Here is a 19,113-nt window from a genome sequence, read left to right as displayed (position 1 = left end):
CTAACAATGTAAAATAAATTAAGTAATTTAAAAAAATGTATTAGCATCATCATTACATTGTGACAAATTAGTCTTTGGGACTTTAGTAGCAAAGAAGTAATGTTCAAATTCAAGAAGAATAATGTTTTCATTCTAAAACCTAAAGTAATTGCATATTTAAAATGATTAATTTGGCATGTTTAACCCATACTGTCATTTATAAACACTTCAAATGCCATTCCCATAGAAATGTATTATTATTATTATTACAATTGTAGGCCTTCGCTGTGGCAGAAACAAAACTCTCCCGGCTTCCGTAGTTAGATGACGTAGAAAAACATGGCGGCCTACTCAAGAACAACGGACTAAAGAAAAAACACTAGAAACGTGCCTGCGATAACATTAAATTATTCCCGGGATAAAAGTACCTCGCATTTCTGAAACATGAAGCGACCCTAAGGGATTTAACTCGACAAAGACTGTTTGGCCTCATGGTTGTTTTATTGGACCATGTCGGATTCTGCTAGCGATGCTGGCACCGCCGAGTTCAATCTTCTGTGGAGGGATGTTTCCACACTTTGTGGCAGCAAAATTCAAAATAAGAAAACGGAACAGCAGATGTCTGTTGCCGAAACGTCACCGCAGCGTAAAGGTGAGTTTGCAGAGAAGAAATGCTTCGGTTTGTGGTTTAAGGTCTCCCAAGAAGAACTGTCTCTGATCCTCGCTACCAGATGGCATCCTGATATTTTCAACAATGATACTCTGTGTTTCCCTCACAGGTCTACAGAGTCCTAAAGCCTTAAACTGCAGGAGATTCACTGGCTTCTATAATGGGGACTCCCCAGGAGATGTGGAGCCATCCCAAGATATCATCTGGGATTCCACATCTCCCACTGCAGCCACGAGTGGTAATAGTGAAATACCTGAATAGACGCGACTGATGAATGAATTTCTTGTTTTGCTTCATTGCTGCTGTCAAGTTAAATGTTACCCCGTTGCAGTAAAACCTCGCTCTCACCGTGGTTGACGACTGTTTTCTCCATCAGGACACAGAAATACCAGAGTTGTGGAAATATCCGATATTGTCAACCGGATTGCTCCGAAGGTCAGTCATTTGTTTTTCTTTATTAATGTGCCTAAATCCAAGAGTGTTGTTCAGTTCGGGTACTTCACATCCGGTCCTCGAGGGTAGGACAGACAACCCAGCAGGATCACCACCCTCGCGGACTGGATCTGGACACCTCTGAGTTACTTATGTCTTATTTGCGTATTGTAAGTATTAGGTGTTCTAAAGAGAACCTAAAACTCACAGCATCTGCTTAGTTGTTTTTTCTTTTATCTCACACAGGAAATAAAACAACAAGCTGCTGAGTCGGCACTGCTGCAGTGGATAGGAGACAGTGTCCCCTGCACCCCTGACATTCCCAAGCACAGAGTGAGGAGGAAGTGCAGCAGGTGGGGAGAGGGTTCATTCAGCCCCACAGGCACATTTTAATACCTAATCCCTTTATGCCCTATACAGTGTGGTTGTCACTTATTTTCATTCCTTAATTTTCTTTTTTTTTCTTCTCTAAAGGCAAAATACTGTGGAGGATCTTGTCAAACTGGCCAGGCAGTTTGATAAAAACATGCAAGACAGGGAGTCTTTAGAGGGGATTCACAACAACTTCAATAGCAGCGTCAGTGACTGTGCAAACACTTCCAAACCCAAACTGAGGCCTGCAGACAAAATGAAGGGCCTACAGTGTTCATCCTCATCGGACGCCGTGGAGGCAGAGCTGCAGGCACTGTTCGACTGCTCCACTCAGAAGGTCAGTGGGCGGCTGAGTCAGGGGTCATCAGCATCGGCCCGCTCTCAGGTTGTTGAAGGCGAACCTGTAGCTGCACATTTAGTGGAAACTGGACAAACCAGGCTGAAGGCATCTGAAAAGTCTGTCCCAGCTGCTGAAGTAAAAGCAGCAGCTCTGGGGTCCAACGACGACTTTGACGACGACTGGGAAAACGACGACTTGCTCAATGATCCTCTCTTGCTGGAGCTTACCCAGAATCCTCCCCGGCTTCTTGACAAATTTGAACCTGCCCTACAGTCATACGCTAATACGGAGAATTCCCAAAGCCACTCTGGCTTCCAGTCAACAACAAAAACAATGTGTGCACATCAGCCCACGGCAGCAAAGTCCAAGCTAACCTGCAGCACCCTCCAGGAACTTTGTCCCAAACCAAAGACAACCCACCGAAGCACTTTTAAGTTAGAACCCAACCCTCATTTTCAGGCCAAGAACGCTTACAAGCCCACAGTCACTGATGTACAATCAAAACTACAGATCTGCCCGACAAACCTGGCTACCACAAAGACTCTCTGTAAACCCGACAAGACCACTGATTTTAAAGGAGACATTTGTGAAGCTGCAGACTCTCTTCAGGGTATTTCAGACAGCTTATGGGATGACGGGGATGACGACACGTTGCTCTACCAGGTCTGTGACAGTGTTGAGAGGATCTCTAACAGTCAGTTGGATCAAGTGAGCTTCAGGCACAAAAAACAGTATTTTTTAGAAGAAAGAGGGCAAAAGGGCACCACTACCGTGCCAATAGTCACAGTGACCAGTTCCACAAAACGAGAGTCGCCGCGTGCGTTTGTCCGTTCTAACTCATTACCAGCGACTAGCAGTGGAGCTGGGAGCTACCGAGGGTGGGACATCGCCATGAAAGCTGCCAACAAGAAGTCACAAATGTCTCAGAGCCTCCCGGGTCAGCACACGGCTCTGGGGACCTTCAACCAGTCCCAGGATGCCTCAGGAAAATGCCACACTGGAAATGATGGTGCTACCAAGGCCTGTATGGGGGCGGCCAAGACCTCTCCCACAGCTTTCAAGAGGAATTTTTCTGACTCTGCAGTTACAAGCAACAAAGGTAAGTGAAATAGGGCATTTTTAAGGAACATTCACACTTTTGCCAAAAGTAAAATGGCAATTTTCCTTCAATTGTATTCAATTGAAGTAGAGATCTCCAAGCAGATGTTCCATGATGTTCTTATAATCACTGTGTGTTTACGCAATTCCCCAAAACCAGTAAACACAGCATCATGGATTTAATTTCCAATTCTAAACCTTGAGAATGCATCATTGCCAGAAACTGGAAATGGTTTTCTTTTGGGTCGCGAGGGGTGCTTTTAATTTTTTACATCCGGATCATCGTTTATGGCTGCTCTAATTTATGTGAACGCCTGTTTACTGTGGTAGACTCGTCCATATCCCTCTGCAGAGGCAAACTTGTCTTTACCTGTTCTTGCCTTGCAGTTTTCGTCACGAGCCAGGCGACGGGAAAGTGCTCGGCCGCTGACATTGAGAGGAAGAAACAGGAAGCTTTGGCCAGAAGGCGGCAGCGACTGCAGAACGGCCCAAAACCATGAAGGAGCTTTAAAGTTCCACGAACTCCGTTAACGGCAACGTCCGTTCTCTGTCAGAGAGCTGCTGACGTAAAACCGTGTTTTGCTGCACATCTTCCAGATTCTTCTGAGACTTTTTACATCAAAAGGGTTTTCACACTGAAGTTTTTGACAGACTTGGGGCGGAAAGCTTTTTGTCGGACGTATTTGGCTTCCTTTGGTATTTGAGTTGGTATTTGAAATATTTGAAAAATGAGTAAGAACAGGTGCTGGACTCAACATTATGAAGAACTGCTGGGTTTACATCGAAATGATCAGAAATACTCAAAAGAACACAGTTTGAGTGAATTCATTAAGTGTTTAACTGTTTGGGGGGGCTGTTTAACTTTTACTGGAGGATTTTTACATAGCGTAACGGTTACAACCCTCCAATAATTTGCTTGTTGTAATCAGTTTGTTTTTGGTTGTTATTTGTTGTTTTTCACAGAGCAAAATCATTTGAAACTGTAAACACAGTGCGCCCTCCCTTTGTAAACTGTGAAAAGTTAATTATTATAAAGTTAGAGCACCTAGACCCTCACCAGTCCATCAGCCAGAATCAGGACGGCACGTTCTGATGGGCTGACGGGCGGATGGGCCGACCTCCATTAAGTGCCTGAGCGTGGGACAACCACGCCATCATGATGAGCAAAGACAATAAACACATTTTTCTAAGCAGACCTCTTGTCCAGAATTTATCCGATTAATGGCACCATTTGGCAGCACCATATTTAGGTTGTGATCCTTTTTGCCATCCTAACGATAAACACTTGAGGGAGAGTTGGAGGAAGCGTGTTTGCTGTTAGTAACACTGAGGGTAACTCGGGTCATCGTAGGCGTGTTTGTGGCCCGGTTTGTACCCAGCCTGACCCTCCAGCCCAGTGCATCCACGTCAGGCAGAGAAACAGACTCAAGATGTTACAAATAATCCTTTCAGCAGGTTGTGGCACTGATTTGTTATTGATCCATGTTGACTTGACTACGCTCTGCTGAACCAGGGCCTGTAACTTTTAAAACAACGCTGTGTGGATCAGTGCCACGATGGTCCGCACGCACGGGACAGAAACAAGACGGCTTCCTCCTCCAGTGGAGTGTTTATAAGAGAATAAAAGGAAAAGTTTCTCGTTACTGTCTGCATCTGCCGTGGCCACCATGTTATGGAGACATCACTTTTTAAAAATAATAATAATCACGGCCTATCAAAAGTGCTATTGAGATGTAGCCTGCAAAGACAAGCTAATGATCAAAAGCAGCACAGCGCAGATATAAATTACAGCTGGATAACGTCTGTCTCAATCACTCTTCATACTTGATTTCAAAACCCAGATCTCTGATTTGTAACACAGGCTGCCTGTTGAATTTTAGCCTTGAGTCCAGGCCAGGAACGCAGTGATGGTCATCAGCATCCAAGTTGCTTTTCCAAATTATGAAAAATTACCTTTTGAATTACAGAAGACACAGAACAGCTGTTTTCACAGTAGTACTCCTATCCGGACCTCTTGTAAATTTTCTTCATAAATCTGTTTTTGCTGCATCACGGGCTCCCCCCTTTTTTCCTTTTTTTTTTTGCATCAAACAGCTGTTCGGGATATTTGAGGCAACACAGACAGTCTCCTTACCGCCATTACTGGCATCCATTATTCCGACCTCCACTGCATTTTAGAACTGTTGACAGGTCGACCAGATATGATGGGCTCATTTCACAAACACCCGGGTCTCTTTTCAGCAAGACGTTGCCTGAAAACGGAGACCATAGTGGATGTGCGATAGCCTCAGCCTGCCACATATTGTTATTCGACACAAGGGATTGTTTTAATATGGGGGCTAATTTGTCCTCTGGCCTCTTATCGCTCCACTCACCTGCTGTAGTGTGAGAAGGTAACACAATGTTCCTCTTTGTAATCCCAGGAGAATTCTTCAGTGTTCCTCTGGCAAACCCATCCCTAGCTATTACATGCCTGTGGGTTCCCAGGTGTGTGTGTGTATGCGTGTGTGTGAGGAAGGGAGAGAGAGAGACGGGTGGTCTGCAGGTGTGTATATTGGAGTATTTATCCCATTCCAGACACGTAATTGTCTCTGTACCCCCCCTCTTCACCCAGCCCAACTGTAAATCAGATGGCATGGCAATTTGGCAGCAGCATAAAGGCCCTGGTTTTTATGACTGTGATTATGGTTATGATGATGGTAGTATTTATTTCAACTATCTGATGAAACCCTTGGCTAAAGCTAACAGGTGTCGAGCAGGTACAATATCGAGCCCGCTGAAGGATCCCTCTAATGTCACCATACAGAGTGAAATATCGGCCTCCAACCAGAAGAATGGGCTGTTTCAGCGCCCGCTCATCACACCGTGCACGCAGCAATATCTGATTATTGAATGGGAGCGGAGCGCCACAACGTCCTCTTTGTAGAGGGAGGATGATTTATGGCCGTTAGTCAGGCATAAGGCAGTAATTGCCGCACTGACGATTGCGTTACCATGGCACCTGTTTAAACTGTCTATTCTCGTGTGACTGTTTTCGTTTCTGGAAAAGGGGAATTTGCAGTTTGAAACTCATGTGGGGAAAAATTAGCTGAAGACGGGTGTGAGCTCGACTCAATATGGTAACAATTTAGTGCTGAATGAAAGATAATAATGGAGGGATTATCTGATAAATTTAGCAAAGATTGGCTAATGCTTAATAAACCTCACATTTACCTGGGATTTAAGTTATCACCCAAAATATATGTGCAAATATATGTTGTGCAAATACAAATACAATACAGACCCACACATGTCTGAGTGAAGGAGTGTGTGTGTGTGTGTGTGTGTGTGTGTGTGTGTGTGTGTGTGTGTGTGTGTGTGTGTGTGTGTGTGTCATGATGGACTGGTAGAAGTTAACAAACAGTGGATGAATGTATAGTTCAAAATAGTCCACACAAACAAAGTATGTATGATTTTAATACATTTGAAACACTTTATTTAAGATCTTAGTAAATTTCCTACACTAACAAAAAGCTTTTGTTTTGACCTTATGACCTCTGTAAAGGCAGAAACACCGAAAATGCGTACTTTTGTTTCTTGCTCGTTATCGGGAGGTCAAAGGTCAGTGCAACAGGACTCAAAGGCTAAGTTTTGCTTCTTCCACGATGACCTCATCAAGGTCACCCTCTGATCAGTGGGGTGGGCGTTTGGTCGTGCTGCTCTAATGGAGACGGCAGTGCCAAACAATGCAAAGAGAAAAAGGATCCGACCCCGACACACACTCACGGTTATAGTGACTAATTATCGCAACAACAAAATAAAGGTCAAGAACGATTCCAGCATTTTCGGCTTCCTGCCTCTCAGACTTCTTTTAACTGAGCGACTTCAGTCATTCAAATAAGCCACGTTTGATTTCACAGATTTAGCATGACACGCTCTCGCGGCGTGCGCCCTCAGCTCGCGTTCAGCTGTTGCAGTAGAAGTCGTGTAACCGGACCAGTGAAAGCTTTCTCCACGCCGTTTACAAGTCCAGCTCTATTCCACTCCTGAAATCTTGGAATGTGAATGATGCGAGCCGTACACACAGTATCGCTGGATTGTGCAAGAATCCTGATTATATTTTGACAAGCATCCATGAATATATGTGGACCCCAGATTGATTAGCAGAGATGGTTCCAAGAACTTCAGCTATCCGTACAATAACATCTTCCTCAGGCTGGCACTGCCCTCTACAGGACACTCAGTGTGGAAAAGCCCCCCCACTAACAAAAGTGGGCAGATTTGACCTGCCAGGGGTGAGGGGACAGCGCGCTGCTGGATCCACAGTTATGCTGCTGACATCTCCAGGCGTCACATCATTCACATTTATTTGCACAATTATTTGTCCATAAATTAGGAATCAAGGAGAAAGTTGCACTTTGTATTCCTGCCATGATACATCCATCATGTCAGAAGGCTCCATTAGTCCGTTATTAGCCCGTTACTGGAGATTCATGCAAATACAGTTCAGAACTGGAGGAGCGTTCCTTTTGAACTCCTGTTACCTGCTTCTTCTCGGCAGGAGGGAATCATGAAACCTGAAGGCTGGATTACTAATGCCTTTAAAGTAGATATGAGCAAAACATTTCCATAGGAATCCAGTGAGCATAAATCAAGTCTTTAGGACTCTGACATGCAGCAGCTATTGCAGGTTTAAAGCGTGGAGCGGTCATCGGAGACAGCATCTCTAATTGTTTTCCCATGCTGTGAAGTCACTCCGCAGAAACAATGGGGGCTTTTTTCTGTTTGTTTTTAATAGTTCGCAGATTCCCTCCCGATGTACACGGCTAATACACGTATCACACGTGTTTCTGTTCCAGTCTTCCACTCGCTCATCTGTTTGTCTGGAGGAGGAGCCGCGCTGAGCAGCCTGTCAGCAGCGCCAACGACCCGCGGAGAGTTTCACGGTGCGTGTCATTAGGCAGCTTTAGATTTGTTTCAACAGAGCTTCACCTGAGGGCTCCATTCAGGGGCCCCCAGGTATGACCGCCCTCCCCACCGGAGCAGGGTGGGGGCGGAGTAAAGAGCTGCCAAACCAAAAAGAAGAGTAGATGGAGTCACAAGCGTGATTGAGCAATGTTTAAGTTCAACTTCTGCTCTGTGAATCACCTCTGGCTCACTGTTTAATGGACCATGTTTGTTTTTAATCCACTTTAATTCAAAAATCACTTTTTAGATCTTCAGGAAATCTCAAATGTGCATATCACACCGAGTCCAGCAATTTCACCTTTTCTCTTTAAGGCCGTGGCGCCCAAATGAAGGGATAAATGGGAGAGTCATAGCCCTCATATAGCTGGAATTCAGTGTATTCTACTCCACCTCAGACGACGGTCAGGTTGAACTTTTCCCCACCCAGAAGCGTTCCTCCATTGATACGCCAACATCGCCACACTTTATTAAACAGGCCGATAAGAGTCCGAAGACCCAACTGTGTTTTGAGAAACAAGACTCTCTTCCACAAGGCCGACAAATATCCCTGTTGCCACATTCCTCGGGCCTATATCTGCCAACACCTTTGCGCTACAATGGCAGTGGCCCCCTCTCCCCACCCAGCCCATAATAGTCAGCAGGGGCTGTAATGGTCTGTTGACAGGTTTAGGCTGAGGTAATTTTGTTGCTGGGTCTTTACAGTGAGGTGCCAAATCTTCCCCTGAGGGGAAAGAAAGAGCTGCAGATGCAGGAAAGCTCCGTTATTAATGGCTGCCTGTTACAATAAAGTTGTGTAAAGTCGGCAAACTTGAATCAGAAATTTCACTCAAACTTTGCTCTTTTTCTTTTAAAGAAATGAGGTAATGGCAGAGTTACTGACAGTGTTCCCGTACAATAAAGAACTCCACATGAGTCTGGTGTAACAATATTATGTGGGGATGCTTCTGTGAGTCGCGGCTCCCACCCATCGGGGCCCTGGCTCATTATTTGAGGGAAGACTGCATTAGGAGAGGCCGTATGAGTAGAACTCCAGCTGCTAAAGCCCGACCCCCCCCCCCCCACACACACACACACACACACACACACACACGCTCACACACACTCACAATGCACAATGCAAAGGACAGCAATCCAAAAAACTCCAAACATACAAGCACCTGCAGGCTGGTAGTCCCTCCTGAGGTTATGGCCCCCAGGGGGCCCTGTGTTCCAAACACACACACAGATGTTGTTGGGACCGTCTCTGTGTCCTTCTGGGTGCCTGCACGCTGCTGGGGAACAGCTAATGATGCTGGTCTTTGTACAGTGGGATCATCTGGCTCTGATTTAAGGCTGCAGTGGTGAGAAGAGAGGGGCCACATTACACAGCAGTCTGACAGGAAGTGTTTGTAAAGTCAAGGATTTTTAACCAAAACAATTTAGAATATTACACCAAGCAACATTGAGTGGATTGAATTGGTTGTAAAATACCAATATCCACATTGTTAGCATTTCACTCCTCAGATTTCCTCTGTGTGGATTAAGTTTCTTTCTTTCCCTTTTCTGTTTACTTCTCATGCTAACTCACCCGCCAGTCTTCCAAAACAAAACTCTACTGTTTCCACACGCCTCCTGTTGTGTGTTTTCCCCAGCCAGAGTCCTTTAAACATACAGGGGCGAGCAGATTTTTGACCTCGATAACAGACTTCAAGGAACAATCATCATCATACCTGTGGGCATTTCTCTTCCAACAAAATCTCTAAAGGTCAATATTCCAGAAACATACAGGACACAAACAAACAAACAATGAAACAAACGTAGTGATGCCGAATGCATGCATTTATGATACATTTTATATAACCAACCAATGACACCTTATAACTTGCCTGTTTGAGTCAGTGCAACAGAAACCTGACGTTCATTACTGCCCCTAGTGGTAGTTAGTAGTATCTGCTCTTATCCCTGCAACATATAAGTACAACTAAACATAGCATAGCATTTTAAAAGCAACTGTCATATTAAGATAACAATACAAGCAACTCCTGGAATAATTATTGGCTGTGGAACTGTCTCAATGCACACATTTATGTCTGAATTGTAAGGATTTGTTAATTGTTAGACAATACTAACTTTACGTCATAGACAGAGGACAAAGCTCCAGATGTAAGCCATTAAAAGAGTCCAACATGTGGCCTGAAGTTACAACCATTTTGGGATGTTTTTAGGAAATGGAATGAATTCTGATGCGAACAGGAGTTTTGGAAACTTTAATATAATACTTTTACCCTTGTGATATGCATGTTGAACTTCGCAGTACTTAGCAATGTTAGTTCATCTGTTCTGATTCTGGAAAGGCTCATGTCTACTGTGGCCCGCATGTGCAGAAGGACCAATAATCCCTCGCAAAGTTATGAGATTCTTCTTCTCTAGCGTCCATAATATGCAGCCGTACTCCCAATCTCGCACTCAGAACCGCAGCGTACGCCAAGTAGAAAGCAGAGGTAAAGAATGCCAGCTCAATGTTTACAATGCAGCCTGCTCCTCAAAGGAAAAGCGGGGGTCCCCAGTCAAATTACCCGAGCTGTTTCCAAATGCAAATATGTGTTATCAAATCAACAAAGCAACTAAAGATGCAAATGGAGAGATCCTTGTTGCTCGTTAAGCATCTGCTGGGAGGAAAAGAAATGAAGCATTTCCATCAAAGCTTTGCCCCGTCTTTCCTCCACCGAGAGCGGAGCGCTGAGATTTGTATGTTTTTTGTTTGAAGAACTCGTTTGAAAGTCTGCAGGAGGTAACCAGGCCTTCCCGGGAGTGTGTGAATCCACCAAAGCATTTTGTTTCTGGAACAATCCCGTTTTCTGCCGGTTTAGTTCTACGCCAAGTTCGTCTGCAGGTAAAGAGAGGTTAGAATCAGGGGAGACATCCAAGCCAAAGTGGAGAATTTATTCCTCTGGCTAAACACACTCTAACCCAAACTGGAGCTCAATTTGTGTTTCCCAGTCTGAATTAGCCCCGCAGTCATATTTGAAAGAGTTCCTCAGAGCTTTGAGTTTGATATTTTCTAAAGTTATGACATCAGATGGATCATGCTGCCGCGTGCGCGTGTGTATCAGAGCGCTCACGGTGGGGGGGTGGAGGATGACTTCAGACTCTAAACGGAGCTCAAATTCAAAGCTGTGAGTGTCTTCACACCAATGTTGACAATGCTAACAGGCTAAAAACATGCATTGTGTGTGTGTGTGTGTGTGTGTGTGCGCGCGCGCGCGGGTGGGTGGGACGTCCAGGGTGCAGCCTGACAGACGGACGGACAGACGGCTAACCTACATTTTTCTGTTGTTGCCGTTTTTTGTATGGAAATGATCTCATAGGTATCAGGTGTATTTACATTTCAATCTCCATCCCTTTCTGCTGACTGTTCAAGGGGGGGTTGACTAAAAAAGGTCAGAGACGTGTTTTTGTCCTGTTATTCTGAGTTCAGGAGAGTCGATTATCGAGCTATTTTTGAAGGGACCCATGTGACCCTCTGGTTCATCCAACCATAGTTCAAAAACATCCACGCCTGTCATGTGACATGTACCACCTTGACTTATGAGACCCCTTAAACCCCCCCTCCACACACACACACACACACACTCGCATACACACACAACCCTTCCCCACTAAAGGTTACCATGCTAGGATTTTAATCTGCATCTGAAATGCGCCCCCTACGCCTCTTCTTCTGTCTTGTCAGCAATCTGCCTATCGCCCCGTGATTTCAAGCACCATGCTGTATTGATTGAAAGTGTTTTAGTCTAACACACACGCACACATGCACACGCACACACACGCACTGGTGACTTTGTTGCAAATGGAGGCAGGGTGAGGGATGGGTGTCAGGCCCAGAGTGATGGCCAATCATCAATCACGGCTTGTCAGCTTTGCCTTTTCTTCCACCACACTCGGCCCCCGTCTCCCCTCTTTTCTCCCACCTCACTGAACTTCTTTTGTTTTGAACAGTGTTTTTGGGGTCCTATTGCATGCACGCCGGTCGTTATTGCTCTCAACCCCTGATTAACTCCGGGTCATAACGACTCATCAATATGTTTGATGTTGTTCTGGCCTAGCCACTAGCATCAGCATAACTGGTGAGAAACTACAACCAGTATCTGAGTTTCTTGAATGGGTTTGCCTTTAAAAAAATAAACTTACATATTGCAATCTTATCATTTCATATAAAATTACCAAGAAATTCCAGCTGTCAAAAATTAAGTCATTGAAAGTTAGAGTGATTTTCCAAATAGATAAAACCTTTTAGAGATTCTGAAAAGGCTGAAAATAAAGTCAATAATGCCTCCAACATGACCAGTTAAATGCAGGATATCAATATTTCATGGGTTTTGTTCCACATGACTGTTTGCATCCAGCTGATCACCTAATTTGACCTCATACTTTAATCACCAATGAACAGCTTCCAGACTTTCAGCTCAGTTTGTGACAATGTCGGCTGAGAGCTCATTAGCATCTTCTTCTTATGTTGCGCCAGAAGAAAAACTGTAGCGTGCCGTCCGTTCTCCTTTGGTTCTTCTGCTTTGTTCTGTAGAGAGAACGTTCCAGTGTGTCTTTTTGGTGATGGTGCCAGGGGCTGGGGGAGACGTGTTTTCAATTACCACTTGCGACAACTGCATGCGTATGTGTGTGTGCATGTATGCATGCGTGTGTGTGTGTGTGTGGATGTGTGTGTGTGTGTGTTGAGTCAGTTGTGACTTTTTTCCCATACTACGCTGCTGTTCATCATTGTTTAGTCAGTGAGGGGGAAAAAGCCTCCACTGTGGCATAAATGGTGAAGAATAACAAAGTGATTATTTCAGCCACAACACAAACCAAGAAGAATGACCAACGTGCCGAATTATCGTGTATTAAATTCTGAAACGAGCCATGGGAATCCCGCAAAATATTTGCATTCTAAAAACCAGGCTGAGGCTCGATGACAGACCAAGCACGAAACAAAAGCCAACATGAATCCAATGTAATGGAAAATGACAGAGACGCTTCAGTTTTCTCCCCACAGCTCTGGAAGTGCAGCAGTTGCAACGATTGTGAGACGCAGCCCTGAGTGGGAATGACAGCAGGGGATCCAGCATTTGGTTTTCCACGAGTCTTTGGCAATGTTTCATGCAGAAGCGTGAGTCTGGTGAATTCCTACACAGGGTGGGAGAAACACTTTTCACATGTTTCCTTAGTCCTTGTTTTACGAAGAAACACATAAGGGGGCATAAATTTAAAGGTTTGCTTAATTACAGGTGTAGTGTGAGGCCTTACGATCCAATGTCATGTCAGATGATCCAGCTGCACGCGGCTGAGAGACAAGGCGAGCTCGCTATTGTAATCCTTTAACAGGAACACGTTCAATCTTGTCCTACACTGCTGAGAAACTACAACAGTGACCTCTAGTGTAGCTCCCTCCATGATCACCTGATCAGTTCCCGCATTCTCCTTCCATCCTGTCTCGTTGAGGTCAGCGCAGCAATACTAGCTCGCCTCCACTCTTCCAGTAGCTGCAGATGCTTCGGTTTCTGTCGCGAGTCAGGCCGACGTGTCTGAACCCATGTTTGCTTTATTCTGCTTGTACAAACCAGATGGTGGAATTCCACACAAGCAGGAAGTTTAGACAGCGTTTGGATCATATTTAACGACAATACACAGAAAGCTACGCTCAACACATATTGGAATATTTGTGAGTACTGCCCGGATCACACTGACTGCCTTCAGCTGGAAGAAGATCAGACAGAACCATCAGATGGTTCCCACACTGTGGTTTCTTTTATCTTCAGTGCACTGCAGGTTCTGGCCTAAAAGTTGGAATATCATGTCCCAAAAATTACTGAATTACTGCATCCAGAACCCCCCCCAAAACACACAAACACACGCCCACGAGAGGAGAGGAGAGGAGAGGAGAGGAGAGGAGAGGAGAGGAGAGGAGAGGAGAGGAGAGGAGAGGAGAGGAGAGGAGAGGAGAGGAGAGGAGAGGAGAGGAGAGGAGAGGAGAGGAGAGGAGAGGATTTCTATTTTTACTTGCCTTTACCATCATATCAACATTCCACTCAGGAAGTCGGAGCCATTCTTCACTATAACAGAGGAAGTAGTGGAAATGGAGCTCAGAGCTTTTAAATCGAGTATGAACTTAGAAAAACAACCCCCAGTTGGAGGAAAGGTCACTATTATTATAAGACAAAAAATGCTGACGGATGTAATGTTTGCAGTGACTTTAATATATGGTCGTGTGTAGGCATGTGGGAGCTTTCTTTCTCATTAGCACGAATGGAGGTAAAGGTAGAAAACCATTCATTTAGCTTAGCACGAAGACGAGAGCCAAGGAAAACACCGACAGCAACATTGTGCCTCAACCCAACGCTGCTCAGTGGAGTGTGGCTCACTGAGCACCTGATAAACCAGACGTGAGTTAAGAGGGATGAGCATCCTTGATCGTGCGTGATATGAAATTCAAGAGGTGCGTTTGTGGAAAAGTTGGGTGATCAAAATCATCGTGACAAACTCTTTTTTCTTCCGTAACTCTGAATCTGGTAAACTACGTTACAGCATACAGGTCTCGCGTGAGCTTTTTTGCTTCCCTCCTCTCACGTTTCAGCAGGAAAAACTCCCAAAAGGGAGAGGAGAGCAGCGCCGAGGGGAACTTGAGTCAGCGCCAGTGTGAGGAGCGTCGTGTAAACATCCAGGTTTCAGCTCAAGGCCCATCCTGACCGCAGGAGGCCCCCAGGTTCAACCTCAGCCAGTACATTCCCTCAAAGACTACAACAATCGCGTCTTTGTCGGCCAGTGATTGATGACACACAGGTATTTCATTCACGGCAGCCCTGTGTTTTCAGGTTACCGTGACGACCAGGTGAAAACAAAGCACATTAGGGGTATTGAGTTTCCCAACCTTGATCACAGGGGAAGAGGTAAAGAGAAAAAAAAGCAGAAGCGGGTGAGGGGGAGTCACTGTAGAAGTTAAACAAACAGCCATAGCTGTTATCTTTCTAAGATAAGTGTTGGGAATTATCTAGCTGATTGTTCACAGGTCCAGTCGATGCCGAGCTCAGTGGGACGTTCCACAAGGGTGACATCGAATGTTTCCTCCTCCGCTTTCTTTGTATCACAGCAGCGTCCATAAAGTATATTGTAATGTAGATTAAACATTAACAATCTGCACTTTACGCTTCAGTCTTTGACAAAACACAAGTGTCTTTTTAGATTCAACAGCCAAAGTCAGACTCATCTTTGAGCGATGTAAATAAAGCCTCCCTCTCTCCACAAACGCACGCGCGCACACACATGCACACGCTCATTTGAAATAGCTAGTTGGTAAAGTGTGCCATTAAGAGAGAGGAGCCTGAGCATACCAAATCTCTGTTGCAATATTCATGCCCTCTCATTCTGCACTAATGCTGTTTTTCTCAAAGCCGAACCCATCTAGCTGCACATATCACATCTCCTTAAAGAGTCCTAAAGAGGAGGAAGAGGAGATTGTTTCTATTCCGGAGCGGGTAATTAGCAGTTTGATTGTTCAAACACCCATTTGATGGTCATGAACATGCTGGACCGGAGAGGTCAAAGTACATCGGGTATTTGCATCTTTTCCAAGGTCATTTTCCTCCTGAGACGGCAGGAAAAACGGCAAAAACAAAGAGTTTTGGTTGCAGAAGCACAGCTGAGCTGAGTGTTTTTTTTTTTTTTACTTAAACACACGCGATTCCTTAAAGAAAAGATAAATAAATGCCACCAGCCACATAAAGATGACCCATCTCCTCTCTCTTTATAGGAGAGGAGGAAAAAAGAGATGATGTGATGAGATGATAATAAAGAGGGACGATCTCAGCATTTACAGTGGATCTAAATAAAGTGGCTCTGGCTCTGCTCCAGCAAGGCAAAGAATAAAAAAGACCAGTAATCTGCTTCCGTCCCGTAACCGTATGGAGAAGAAAAGCCTTTTAGCCGCACCGATTTGCAGCCAATAAACCGCTCAAGCATATTTGAGTCTTTGTCTGCAGCACGATAAATTAATACATTAAAAAAGGTCGGATCTTCCCCTCGGAGCTTCCATCCTCATATGAATTATTCACCACAGCATGGCTACTCCATTATGGGGCTACATTAGCCATCTTTTTCTCTCTTAAACACACACATAACTGTAGTGCATGTGCACAAGCGTGCACCTTTTACATCCCTGTAATAAAGTAGGTGCACATTTACCTTTCAGAAAAACACAAATAACTCAGATAAGGCTGCAGGAGTTCCTCCGCTCTCACAGAAACCAGAGGGTGTCCTCTTTTTTACCTGTGAACGGTGAGATCATCTCACTCTCAACAGCCTTTACACTGTAACCAGTCATTCTCACAGCGCCGTTATCGACCTTCCTCGCACTCTGCAGCCTCGCTGCTGTTATCTACTATTTGTTTTGCACACAAACCGGGCGGCGGTGCAGAGGGGGAAGCGAGGAGGCGACCTCTGGCAGCTCGGGCTGATGGTGACAGCTTTACGAACCTTGATTGGAACACAACCATCAATTATGGAGCACGGCGCATAAAACCAGGCAGAATCAGACCTGCCGGGTCTCTGATCAAACAGCGTCACGGTCAAAAGGCTGAACATTAAAGTCGGTGTGTGATTTCTGCCTGTGAGCTACAAACACACCCTCCTGCACCTCAGACATTTGACTTAAATTCATCATTACGCTGAAAACAAAATGAAATGAGTAAACCTCTATTTGTAATTAGACCAATTACTGCATGTAAATTATCAGCTCCACGCTGACTTTATTAAAGATGACAAATTTAATTAAACATAATAAACATTTTGTGCCAAAAGTGGAGTTTTAGCACTAATTTAAGGTTTAGAAAACTATTTAAGAGAAAAAAGAAATAAGATGAATAACTTTGGCTCTCACTGCAGTTGGGAGCTACACTTTTAAATCTCAATTTATTACAGCAACAGATTTATCTTGGGCCCGGCTATCAGAGTTTCTCTAATGCACAGCCACGTAAGTTAGATCGATCACCATCCCAAAAACAACTTCCAACCACAAGGAAAAATAAACAGTTGTGAAGTTTCCCCCCCTTTTCCACACGGGGTGAAAACAAAAACCAAAACTGGGTGAATAAATTCATTCCTGGCTGCTGCAGTCACAGCGTGCCGCTGCTTCCAGTAGTGTTGGGAGAGTGATACATCACTCTGCCTTCTCATTTTTCTCAGTTTTCTAGCTTGAGTAGTGTGTGAGTGTGGGAGCCTGCAGAAGTCTGGGCAGAAACTACAGCTTCCTTTTCACCTTCTCAGCCACGAGATGAGGATGAATAAGTGGCTAAAAGTGGCTTTTAAACCCACCAAGTCTTTAGCATTCATCTGATCCAAATATGACTCTCTAAAAGAACAGATTTTGCCTGTAATTCAGCACTTTCTGAGAACATCAGGAATTCTTTTACCTGTTTTTTTAAAACTTGATCTGTTTTGAGTGGAGCTGTTTAATTGTACGAGGACCCTGCTCAGAGAGGCTGAGAGGATCGCAGCGTCGCCCCGTAAAACATGCGTCCAATCAACAAGGTCACAGCAGCACCAAGAGTTTCCAGCCAAACTCATCCATCACAGGGGAAACTGGATCTGCAGGGGCCTCCATTCTGGCTCTGCCCAGACCGACCCACCCGCACAGAACAGTCCATCAGCAGCATGCTAACACTAACAGCGCTGCCGAGCAGCAATGCGTTACACGATAAGCTTTGCTCCTAACAGCACTTGGACTCTTTCCAATACGTTTTCATTGTTTTCTTTTTTCTCCGCACGCCCCCGCTTCTAAACCTAAAGGCATTACCTCAGCTCGGAGGTGATGACTGAAACGTCAGTGGCTCCGACATTAATGTTGAGAAGAAGAAAAAAAAAGCCTTTTTATTGTGAAAGCTGTTAATGTCTGTGGTTTGAGATGAGGCTGGGTTCTTGTCCGGCCCTCTCACGCGTTCACATTCAAATACAGAGTGAGCGGCATTGTGGGTGTCCGTTTTTACACCGCAGTCGCCTAAATCGCCGTTATTGTTCGTCACCCCCTCCCAGCCATAATTTACGTCTGTCACAATTGTTGTAAAATTGTGAATTTCTATATGCATTTGCTCCGTATCATAATCCTACAGTATAATTATATCTCCTCTGATGCAGAGCTCATATCAATCTCCATCTTCTTCTCTCTGTCGTTCTCTCCCCGACAGCTTTATTCGTCTCATCAATGCGAACACATAATAAATTTGCACCATCTACAGTTAATGTTTATTCTTTGTGAGAGAGCTGCCCGAGACAAACCAATAAAAAGAAGGATTTACTACTCCCTGAAAGCCACGAGGAAGGTTATCACAAAATTCCAGCACCGCGGTCACTGCCCACCTATCCGTACACAGTGGAAGCGCACGTTGATGGAGCGCGCAGCGAAGGTAATTCATTTCAATACGCAAGTTAATCCTCTTTTCCCTAGCATGGGGGAATGGCCGTCCCCTTAAATCAGCCACCACGCCGGACTCCACGCAGCAGGAGGAGGAGCTGCTGCATCAATGGCCCTGGCTGACCCCCTTTAAATAGGATGTCTGGATGTGTTATGGGGGCTATTGTTTCCTATAAACATCTAGCACCGGGGCAATAACAATCGCATCAGGCCAAATGAAGTTATCTGAGAATGGAATTAAACTCAGAGTGACCCCGCTGTCTGCTTGGCTCACAGGCCCTCCATTAATAATGCCTAATCTAATCAAGGAGCCAAGATGGATGATAGGAGGCCTGAGTGTGTGTGTGTGTGTGTGTGTGTGTGTGTGTGTGTGTGTGTGCAGAGGTTTGCACATATGCACATATGTTTTAGATGTAATCATTTGTGTTCCTTCTATACACCTGCATGTAACTGTGCACGTGCATGTCATTCTCTCTCTACATGCCTGTTGTCCAGGCGACCAGGGCCGGTGCCAGGCTTAGCGCCAGACCAGTTTTCTTCTGCTCCCAACCTTGAGCTGCTGCACCGGCGGACACAAACAGAAGGCAGAGCGAGCACGCATGAGCGCGCACATCGGCAAATATGAAGACGGAACACAGTTTCTGATAAAAGAGGATGAACGTGCAGGCGAAGGAGAGCAGAGAGGGAGAGAGGGGAGTGTGAGAGGAAGGGGACCACCACATGGTTGCATCCTCAGCTATCAGCCTCATTCTTGGCAGCGACTGGACCTTGTAACTGATAGACAAATAACCCGACTGTGACTGATAAAGGCTGGTTCCACAGGGGGGAGAGGGAGAACAG

The 19,113-nt window shown here is 45.1% G+C and overlaps 1 protein-coding gene across 1 annotated transcript; it reads left to right on the top strand.

Moving 5' to 3' along the window:
- Positions 1-289: 289 nt before the first annotated feature.
- On the top strand, positions 290-4,086 carry etaa1b (ETAA1 activator of ATR kinase b). The gene is made up of 6 exons (XM_003963859.3): positions 290-631; positions 759-887; positions 1,026-1,084; positions 1,328-1,434; positions 1,556-2,892; positions 3,279-4,086. The coding sequence occupies exons 1-6, from the start codon at positions 490-492 to the stop codon at positions 3,389-3,391; spliced, it is 1,887 nt and encodes a 628-aa protein (XP_003963908.1). The 5' UTR covers positions 290-489; the 3' UTR covers positions 3,392-4,086.
- Positions 4,087-19,113: the final 15,027 nt, after the last annotated feature.

This window comes from Takifugu rubripes, chromosome 4 (genome assembly GCF_901000725.2).
Source record: "Takifugu rubripes chromosome 4, fTakRub1.2, whole genome shotgun sequence".
NCBI lineage: Eukaryota > Metazoa > Chordata > Actinopteri > Tetraodontiformes > Tetraodontidae > Takifugu > Takifugu rubripes.
Note: the sequence above shows the minus strand (reverse complement) of the source record. Positions and strands in the feature narration are given on the sequence as shown.

What these genes read in the sequence shown, in the direction of transcription:
- etaa1b (XM_003963859.3), top strand. Translation starts at nt 490, where the DNA reads ATGTCGGATTCTGCTAGCGATGCTGGCACCGCCGAGTTCAATCTTCTG. An exon ending in AACGTCACCGCAGCGTAAAG is followed by an intron (nt 632 to 758) that starts GTGAGTTTGCAG and finishes TTTCCCTCACAG; the next exon opens with GTCTACAGAGTCCTAAAGCC. An exon ending in TCAACCGGATTGCTCCGAAG is followed by an intron (nt 1,085 to 1,327) that starts GTCAGTCATTTG and finishes TATCTCACACAG; the next exon opens with GAAATAAAACAACAAGCTGC.